Raw genomic sequence first — 10,811 nt, 5'->3', positions numbered from 1 at the left:
TATAAATATTTGTTTTGATGTTTTATTTAGGAATTTATCTTAAAAATCGTTAAAACTGCTTCATTTTGCGATTTTAAGAATGGTGTAGCAATTAATGTACCAACATCAGTGCGTATTACTGAATGAAGTTTTTTGTGCCCACGATAGGCTTAGCCATTGAATATCTCAAATTCGAAACCTCCTTCGTATTGAAATAGTACTCTTCTGGTGAAAATATCACTTTCAAATTTTGTAGATTATTGGTCTCGGATGCCCATTCATATAATTCCCAAGCTATAGATTTTTGATCAACAATTTAGTTAGTTTATTGTCCGGCTGATACATTAACAGCTAAACTATTTTCAAAATCGAAAAATGCAAAGTTTTTAAGATGTTTAAGATAAATTCCCAAATAAAAGTACAAAACAAATGATGAAAAATTTAATTTTTTTACTTTTTTGGTAAAATAATAAATGTTTCACAAATGTTTGGTAAAAACAAATGTGAAGAAAAAATAGTAATCATTCGAATCCCACTACCAAATAGGTCTTAAAATTTTTGTAATTGATCGTAGTTTAATACAAACAAATTTAAAGAAAATCAAAGAGTACAAATCATTGATAATAATTTATTTTAAATTTTAAATCGCACAAAATCCATACAAGCCCACTGTACAAAATTGTTTTATAACTTTTATTAGATAGCTGAAAAAACAACAAAAAATACAAAAAAAAACACATTTTCTTCTATTTGGACCATTATTAATTTTATATTAGTATTTCTTTGCACATAGTTTTTACAGAATTTGACATTTTCAAGGCGCGATATCTCTGGAACCGTTAGTTAAAAAACTTTTGAAAATATACTAAAATGTTTTGCTGAAATCAAACACCTCATCTTGAAAAAGTGTCCGGTTTCACTCAGAAACCCGCATATATACTTTATAGGATCTGAGACGAATATTTCCATGTGTTACAAACGGAATGACAAATATAATTATACCATTCATCTTATTGTGGAGGGTATAAAAAATGTTACACTAACTATCCATCCACTATGCAACACTGAAAATACAAACAACTTCTAGTATGATTTTTGTCAGATTCAGTTCGGATTTTATGGTCTCATCTAAACCGGGCTAAAACTACAGTTTTTTGCATTTATCGGGCCTTTAACTCGGAAACGATTATGTATTTGGCCTTGCTGTCTTTGGTAATATTGTAGCCCTAAACTAGACCATATAAGAAAAACTCCATCTAGGGCATCAAAATAGATAAAAATTTAAAACATTTTACATAATTGCTGGAATTCTGGTCAGTATAATATAAACTATTGGCAGTTGAACCAAGTAACTTTTGCAAAATTTCCCAAATAAAGTTCTCAGCAATTCTTCAGCACATTCTGAAACTCCAAAATGCTTACTTCATATTGTTTCAGAGGTATTTTGCATCATATCTTTTACAACACGTATTTCACACACAGTTCACACCAACAGTTTATTCTCGCATTTCGGATTTCACCACATGGCATGTTCTGAAGAGTTGTGTATTACATTCCAGCGAATATTTTTCTAATAGAAAACATTAAGAAAAAATTAATGGTTTTGGAGATGCTTATAATTTCGGTAATGAATGAAATTTTTCTGGAAGTTAGCCATTAATAAAAAGTTTTCGTATAGTTCTATCGATAGAAATAATGCTGTCAAGTTTTATTTGAAATTTTCATTCATGATATTGCATTTTAATTTTACCGTTTTTGGGTAGAATGTATAAAGGAAAATTTAAAAATGGTAATCTATTTCGTTGTAGCATGTTCTAGGGCGTAAATAAAGAATGTATCAGTCTAAGAATAACGGAAAAGTAGACTTTTTGGGCAAAAGTCGAAATATCAATTTTCGAATCGAAAAAGTCGACTTTTGCTTTTTAATACGTATCCCACACATTGCCAGTTTTAAATGACAGTTTTGCACAAATAATTGCCCAACTAATCGGCCGTTCATTTTTGTGATTCATCATGCAAGCACAAAATATTTTGAGGTTGTTGGACGGTTGGACAATTGCGAAAAATCGACATTTAAAACACAATGTGTACTGCACTTTAGAGATCCCGGACAGGTACTGCCTTTAAGACTCTTTTCATTTTCAAAGGTGAACGTGAGAGGTTTGGACTCGTCCGTCACAGACTCGTCCCGTCAAACCAGAAATCATACGCAATCATTTACAATAATGCTCTTCCACAAATTCGCTGAGTTCTTTGAGATTATCGCTTTGGTTCAAAGTCACTCAATATACACTCAAATGTGTTTCCTATTTTTAAAACCATTTTGTGCTTGAAGTTTATTTTTTATTTACCCTCATCACTCTTATCGTTATCATAAATGAACGTGGGCGGTATTGGATATTTTAGGGGCGCCAATTCAGAAATCATACGCACTCATTTACAATGATGCTCTTCCACAAATTCGCTGAGTTGTTCGCGATTGTCTCTTTGGTTCACAGTCACTCAATATACAGTCAACCAAAAAAGTATACATACACCCTATAAATCTCGAGTTTTAAGGGTAAGGAAACATTTTTATGAACATCCAAGTGCATAGTTCTATTTCATATCCCTAATGAACAAAATTAAATACAGCAAAACTATATTCCATAATACGAATAACGGTAAATTTTATAAAAATTACACCCCAATGAAATATTGAGATTACCGTAAAATTTATGGAATAAGCAATAGAAATTTTACATTGCTTTATCAAACGTCTTTGGTTGTCCATGATATCTTTTTGACAAAATAGGAACATATTTGTGGATTAATTGCCGTTATCTAAGGTCAGACTTTGCGAATAACTCTTTAAAGCGGACCCTTGCAGATTTCATTGAATTTTTCAGTCTAGTAGTTTATAAAACCCCAGAAAATACAGTGGGACTGATAATTTTGAGATCCTAGAGCGCTTTCAAGTTAACTTTGTGAACATTATATGCTCCTGAACTTTGCAAAATATACGAATTCCTGACTTGGAATTACCTTGTAATAAGATCTGATACAATCCTCGAGCATCCATTGAATCAGCAATGTAAAATTATCAGACATTTATAGCGCTTTAAGTGGTCCTAACGATCATAATACGAGATCATAGTAAAAAAGAAAAAAGTCAGAAATTCGTACATTTTGCGAAGTTCAGGAGCATATAGTGTCCACAACTTCAAAGTGCTCTAGGATCTCAAAATTATCAGTCCCACTGTAATGTTGTGGTATTATAAATTAACAAACTCAAAGAAATCTGCAAAGGTCTACATTAACGAGCTATACGCGAAATCTGACCTGAAATAACGGCAAGTAATCCACAAATATGTTCCTATTTGGCCTAAAAGATATCATGGACAACCAGAGGTATTCGGAAAAGCAAGAAAATGTAAAATTTGTATTGCTTATTCCATAAATTTTACGGTAATCTCAATATTTCATTTTTATAGAATTTATCGTAATTCGTATTATGGAATATATTTTTTCGTATTTAATATTGTTTATTATCTAGACTTTTTTGGTCGACTGTACACAGAAATATGCTTAAATTCACTCAAACATTTCGTTGGAAAATTTTTTATTATCAGTAAGCCTATATTTAAAACAAACAACACAAATATATAAACACACATATAAACACAAACATATAAAACTAGAACAAGATTTTTATTTGAAAAATATTTGCTCAGTGGTCAATGTGATATTATCATAAATAATATAAAATTAGATTAGGTCTCTCTGCGTGTATTTCTGAGTGTAATTCTTAATCATTGTACGAGTTTGATTTTTAACAATAATTTTATTATTTTCTGTTCAGCTATGAATTGTGTCAATACAAAAACTAAATCAGTCTAATAGCCTGTTTCACTTAGACGATTCGAATTAAAGTTCGCTGAACTACTAACAAACTTATGATTTTTTTTTTTTTAAATATTTGAATTGTTTTTATTTTCAATGAAACAAATATGTTCTACAACAACAGGAGTTTCGTATTAATTCGAACGAATTAGATTTCGAATAATCTAAGAGAAACAGGTCATTAATTACTTAAATATTTGAATTCGAATCATCTAAGAGAAACAGGTATTTAATTATTTAATTATAGACCACACTTCAAACACTTACATTTTGATATGAGTGTGGTTATACGTACTGATAAACATTGATAAAATTGGAAAACTAATATTACTACAGTGGCGGCCATATAATTAAGAACGACATCGTATTAAAAAGTATTTGACTTGCTACGTTCCAAATATTTGATTATTTACATGGAACAAAATTTTTTAATAAAGTTCAGGGTAAGCACTTTCAAATAAAGCCAAAACATGTTTTAATTCTCCCCCGTGTATACGAAAGAAACCACGATTTATTAAAATAGTCATAAATCGACCTGGCCACATACTTAAGAACGATATAAGTAAAGGTTACTTTAAGGTAATTTTCATACGCAGTATGTGAATATATCGTTATGTATTTTAGAAATCGGATACTTTGATTAATTTTTAGTATCAAATATCCTTCAATGATACATATTATTGAATCTAAGCTTGATAATTGGGCATACCTAACGTTTTCAAAAATTTGCCCATAATTTGATGAATTTATTTTATTTTTGGGATCTAAAGCCACAGTTTTGGCTTCCTCTCATTCCCTCGACAACGCTCTGACCGATACCCTGTGTTTGGCGTTCCATAATCGGCGCTTATTTACCCTTAAATAGGCGTTAATCCCACTTCTTTGAGTCCTTTGCGAGGGAATTGTCTGGGAAATAGTTTTGTAAGAGCCATTTCCACCTTATAAAGCGGTAGAATTTTTGTCTGCAGGTAGTAGACAGGAAATGAAACAATAATATAACGTCTATACAAAAATTGGAAGAATTCCACAGCGAATATTAACATAATGTTTTGACTGCTCGAATTCCACAATAATTTTGTGTATGTACATCAGACATTAGTTTATACAAAAATTGTATTTTCATCAATAAAAATTATTGATTTGACTGATTTTAATATTAATATGAGCTTCATTGATTAAAAAGTCTTTCATAACTATGCCTACCACACCCACAAAGACATTGTGCAATGAAGGCTTTCAAAATATTAAACCTTTAATTTTTGTTCGGTATACCGTTAGGCCATTTTTTTGTACAAAACAAAATTATTTTTTTTTATTTCCTGTCTACTACCTGCAGACAACAATTCTACCGATTTATAAGGTGGAAATGGCTCATACGAAACTATTTCCCAGACAATTTCCTCGTAAAGGATTCACAGAAGTGGGGTAAAATCCAATTTAAGGGTACATAAGCGCCGACTGTGGGACGACAATCACAGGGTATCGAGGGAATGAGAGGAAGCCAAAACTGTGGCTTTAGATCCCAAAAATAAAATAAATTCGTCAAATTATGGGCAAATTTTTGAAAACGTTAGGTATGCCCTAATTATCAAACTTAGACTCAATAATATGCACCATTGAAGGACATTTGATACCAAAAATTAATCAAAGTAACCGATTTCTAAAATACATAACGATATATTCACATATTGTGTATGAAAATTACCTTAAAGTAACATTTACTTATATCGTTCTTAATTATGTGGCCAGGTCGATTTATGACTATTTTAATAAATCGACTTTTCTTTCGTATAAACGAAGGAGAATTAAAACATATTTTGGCTTTATTTGAAAGTGCTTGCCCTATATTTTATTTACAAATTTTGTTCCATATAAATATTCAAATATTTGGAGCGTAGCAAGTCAAATACTTTTTAATACGATGTCGTTCTTAATTATATGGCCGCCACTGTATATTGGGATTGTGTGTATAATTGTGAAATATTTAAAATTAATTTACACTTGTAATATTTAGAAAAATTTTACTATTTATTCTTCGGTTAGAATTAGTATATAATTTGCATAAGTTGCTAATGTTCCCATTCAATATTTATAATCAAAAAAGTGGTAAAACTCTAAGCTTCTGGTACTAAGCAATTTTTATTCGATATCGACTGAATCATTTACCCAGAAACACAATACAACGTTTTTGTTTCTAGAAATATTTTTCCTTCATAAAATGTTTTCACAATTTCTAAATGCTGCCTTCTAGATACTCTTATTTAAGAGATAATAATCTAATCAATTGAAAATGGTATAGAATTATTTTTTATTAATATTTTTGTTTGTTTAATCACATTCATTTACATAGAACCAATACTTAAGTTTAGCCTCCATAATTTCAATACGTTCTAAAAAGCAATGCACTTCTGTTTTCTTTTTTTTTTCTTACAAACGAATAGCAAACGTTCTGCAACATTCATGTGGTGGATCAGGGCGAAAAACTTGTTTACCATCAGCATCCAAATAATCCTTGTAATAGGCCACATTAACGCAATCCCATCCTAAACGATCCTTAATACTTGCCGAATAGAAACTGGTACAATCTGCCGTCAACAGTTCAAAGCCCATCTGTTTGCCCAAATCATTGACGGCGTTGTAGAGACGAGCACCAATATTTTTACCACGCATTTTCTCCTCAACGCAGGTGGCAATGACGTGCAGTACTTTTGTGACATTGTAACGTTTATAGACATCAGCTTCTCTTTCGACTTTTTCCAAAAACTTCAAAATTCTACCCCATTTTGTGTTACCCTCATCAGCAGCTGCCTTCGCCAAATGTTCAGGCTCATCTGGACCCTTGGGCCCGGTCATTGTTACACCCACCAGTTCATCGGTGTCCTTAATGACGGCCATAAAGCAAGTGCCATGGTCGATGTGGGACAACAGAAAATCTTTGCCAAAATTAGTTTCATCCTTAGGTTCGCTGCCAGAAGTTAGTGGTTCATCGCGATAGAAATATTTACACAACAAATTCCAAATTCTTTCACGATCTTCATTCTTGGCCAAACGAATTTCAATGCCATTTTCGACATGGGGATATGTTGTTGTCATTTTTTCGCAATATAATAATTGATAACGACTCGATGTAAAATAGAACAAAAACGTGTATTGATTAAAGGCCGCTACGAACTAAACTAAATAATCGAGTCGACAATATAGTTTCTATGACTCTTCAAATAGTAAGATTTAGTATCGTTATCGCTTCCGCGACAGAAAAAAACGACACTCAAAAACATATGTATATTTTTTGTTCAAATCCATTTGTCACATAATATTCGAAATGTTAGATCTCTACAATTTTAGAATAGAACGGAAAGTTGTTCAATGTTAATTTACATAGCTCCATATTAAGAATTTTTACATAAAATGTTTTCTCCGACTATTTTACTAAGAAACATCACGCATCGTTTGCAAACGTTAGCCTACTCTGAGAATTTGTTTTCGGTCTTTACAAGAAAATGTATTTAATTTGCAGGGCATAATGTATTCGTATTATAGCATCTTAAAACTATAGTGTATTTACTTTTACTTTTTATGTCAAATTCTGTCTTATCTGCCGAATAAAAAAAACAGCTGTGTTCTGATAAAACCATAAACTTATGTTTGAGAGAAATTGTGTTGTGTTAAGGCCCCAAATGGAAGAAATCAAAAGACTTTTTGATGTTATCTGCTCTTTCAAGTTTTTGCTCATAAAATAATGCAAGAATTGGGAATAGGATTTGCATTTTCATGAAAAACAGGGATTAAACAATTGCAGAAAATAATGCTCCATGACGTTAGCCAAAACGCTGTTAAGACAAGTCAAAATTAACAAAATACATTACCTTTTTAACAGCAATGGGAACTTATGGAGGAATAATGAAATATCGGAACCACATTTGAATTAGGTCGTTTACCAGAATGACTTCAGCCAAAAATGCCTTGCTGCCTATATATCCCCCTTAATGGCACAATAAAACGGACAGCGTAGTTGGGGCTATAGTCAAACAAGTAGGGTGTTTTTTTAAGTGCGATAGAACTTGAAATTGTAAAAAATAACACAAAAAATTATATTGTAATCAAAAAAATTTTTTTTTTATTCGAAAGATCAATACGTGGCATTAACATTTGAAAATGATTTCGGGCATATGGGCACCGCGGCTGTTCTTGACGAAGTGCATTCTGGACGTCCAATTTTTGGCCACTTTTTCGAGCACTGCTGGCCGTATGTCACGAATAACACGAACAATCCTGGCCTCCAAGGCATCAATTGTTGCTGGTTTATCAGCATAAACCAGTGACTTCACGTAGCCCACAGGAAATAATCGAGAGGTGTCAAATCGCACGACCTTGGAGGCCAATTGACAGGTCCACTTCTCGAAATCAACTTATCGCCAAATTTTGATTTCAATAAGTCGATGGTTGCGTTCGCCGTATGGCACGTAGCGCCATCCTGTTGAAACCACATCTCCTCCGGATCAATGTCATCCATATTTTCAAACAAAAAATCATTGATCATGTTGCGGTAACGATCTCCATTGACCGTAACGCGAGCTCCGGCCTCATTTTTGAAGAAATAAGGTCCGATGATGACACCAGCGTGAAAACCGCACCATACGGTTCATTTTTCTGGATGTAATGGAGTCTGTAGGGTCTCTTGGGGATTGGTCTCACTCCATATGCGGCAATTTTGCTTATTAACAAACCCGTTAAGCCAAAAATGCGCCTCATCGCTGAACACAATTTTGCGATAAAACAACGGGTCATTTGCCAACTGATTTTCAAAGTAAATTTGGATAATTTCGTAGCGTTGTTCAAGCGTGAGTCTATTCATGATGATTTGTCAGAGTATACTTACTTACTTTACTTAGCTGGCCCATTACAGAACATTTGTTCTATAGGCCGAACTAAGAAAAGATCTCCAATTATCTCTATTTGTTGCTTCGCTTTCCGGAATACCGCGCCTTTTCATCTCATCATCCACTTGTTTGCGCCATCTATTCCTTGGCCTGCCAATTCTGCATGCACCGCCAAGCGGTCCATGTTTATACACCTTTTTAGCGGGGTCATCATCGCTCATTCTTATGATATGGCCTAGACAACGCAATCGCTGCATCTCGATACGTTTAACAATATTGATGTCGTTGTACAGCAGATACAGCTCGTGGTTCATGCGACGTCGATATTCACCGTCAACGCAGATTGGTCCGTAGATCTTTCGAAGAATTTTTCTCTCAAACACACCAAGCACTGCCATGTCTGCTTGCGCAAGTACCCAGGCTTCGGAGCCATACATCAGCACGGGTAGTATCAGTGCGTTATTTTTGTTTGACGAGATGTGGCTTTGTTTTTAAACTGCTTACTTAATCCAAAGTAGCATCTGTTGGCCAATACAATTCTTCTTTTTATTTCACAACTGATGTCGTTTGTTGTGTTGACGGAGGTGCCGAGGTAGACGAAGTCTTTTACTACCTCAATATTATAGGAACCAACTTCCACAGTCGGTCCGAGCTCAATGGACGCATTGCGCGTCGACACCATCAACTTGGTCTTTTCACCGTTTACCGCCAGACCCACTTTAGCAGATTCTCCTTCGACCTTCATAAAGGTATCAGTTACTTCTTTTACTGATCGGCCTATGATGTCTATATCATCAGCATAAGCAAGTAACATGTGACTATTGGTGTATATTGTGCCACTTCTTTTGACGTTTGCCTCTCGTATAACCTTTTCCAGCAGGATGTTAAAGAGATCACACGAAAGGCTGTCTCCTTGTCTGAAATCTCTTTTGGTACCAAAATCTTCGGAGAGGTTCTTTCCTATTTTAACTGAGGACCTCGTGTCAGTTAAAGTCATTTTGCAAAGACGGATGAGCTTTGCGGGGATACAAAATTCAGACATGGCTTGGAATACCATTGAACGCAGCGGGCTGTCGAAGGCTGCTTTATAATCGACAAAAAGGTGGTAGGTGTCGATCTGCATCTCTTGGGTCTTCTCCAGGATTTGCCGCAGGGTAAATATCTGGTCAATGGTGGACTTGCCAGGTCTAAAGCCGCATTGGTATGGTCCAATTATCTCGTTGACCATTGGCTTTACTCGTTCGCACAATATCCCTGACACGATCTTGTAGGCAATAGGGAGTAGACTTATGCCCCTATAGTTAGAGCATACAGTCTTATCCCCCTTCTTGTGGACGGGGCACAGGATACTCAGGTTCCAATCGTCGGGTACTCGTTCTTCCTGCCAGATGGTGCTAACTAGCTGATGAATACACCTTATCAGCGTGTCGCCTCCGGTTTTGAACAGCTCGGCTGGTGAGCCATCGGCTCCTGCTGCCTTATTATTCTTCAGCCGATTTATTGCTGTCTTTACCTCATCTTGGCTGGGCGGTATATATATTTTTTTTTTAAATAGTTCATTTCATTTATTGGTGTATTAAGTACTTAAAATATAGACATACTATAAAAATATCTTATAAGTACCTAATAGATATTACTCTAATTACATTGATGCCTCAGCGTCACAAAGACATTGTAGAGGCTAAAGTTGGCAAAGTAAACATTATTGGTACTTGAAAGGCAAAATTTAGCATTATTATCTTTTTGTTAGAACTGAAAAATTTAAATTAATTTAAAATTGCATCTAATTCTTCAAATAGATAGTTTTTTATATTATTTTTAAATTCTGAAATTCGGGTTACATTTCTTATAGCATGGGGTAATTTATTAAACTCATAACATCCTACATACAAAATCTTCTGTTTTGTTAATTCAAGTCTGCACCTTGCTACCCTTAAGTTTGTGTTATTTCTGGTATTAAAAACATTTTGATTCACAAAAAATCCAATTGTATGGAAACCAATATTATGAATACATTTGTACACATACATTAACAGTTGCATTTTATAAATGCTATATAGCGGCAAGACA

At 33.9% G+C, this 10,811-nt stretch overlaps 1 protein-coding gene across 1 annotated transcript; it reads right to left on the bottom strand.

Moving 5' to 3' along the window:
• Nucleotides 1-3,650: 3,650 nt before the first annotated feature.
• LOC141402125 (arylalkylamine N-acetyltransferase-like 2) lies at nucleotides 3,651-7,039 on the bottom strand. The gene is made up of 2 exons (XM_073982837.1): nucleotides 5,811-7,039; nucleotides 3,651-4,191 (listed from the first exon to the last, which is right to left on the bottom strand). The coding sequence occupies exon 1, from the start codon at nucleotides 6,952-6,954 to the stop codon at nucleotides 6,289-6,291; it is 666 nt and encodes a 221-aa protein (XP_073838938.1). The 5' UTR covers nucleotides 6,955-7,039; the 3' UTR covers nucleotides 3,651-4,191; nucleotides 5,811-6,288.
• Nucleotides 7,040-10,811: the final 3,772 nt, after the last annotated feature.

The sequence above is a fragment of the Musca autumnalis genome, unplaced genomic scaffold (assembly GCF_047663935.1).
Source record: "Musca autumnalis isolate F117 unplaced genomic scaffold, ASM4766393v1 scaffold_4, whole genome shotgun sequence".
In the NCBI taxonomy this organism is placed as follows: domain Eukaryota; kingdom Metazoa; phylum Arthropoda; class Insecta; order Diptera; family Muscidae; genus Musca; species Musca autumnalis.
This window is presented reverse-complemented; position numbering and strand designations above follow the sequence as displayed.

What these genes read in the sequence shown, in the direction of transcription:
- LOC141402125 (XM_073982837.1), bottom strand. Translation starts at nt 6,954, where the DNA reads ATGACAACAACATATCCCCATGTCGAAAATGGCATTGAAATTCGTTTG.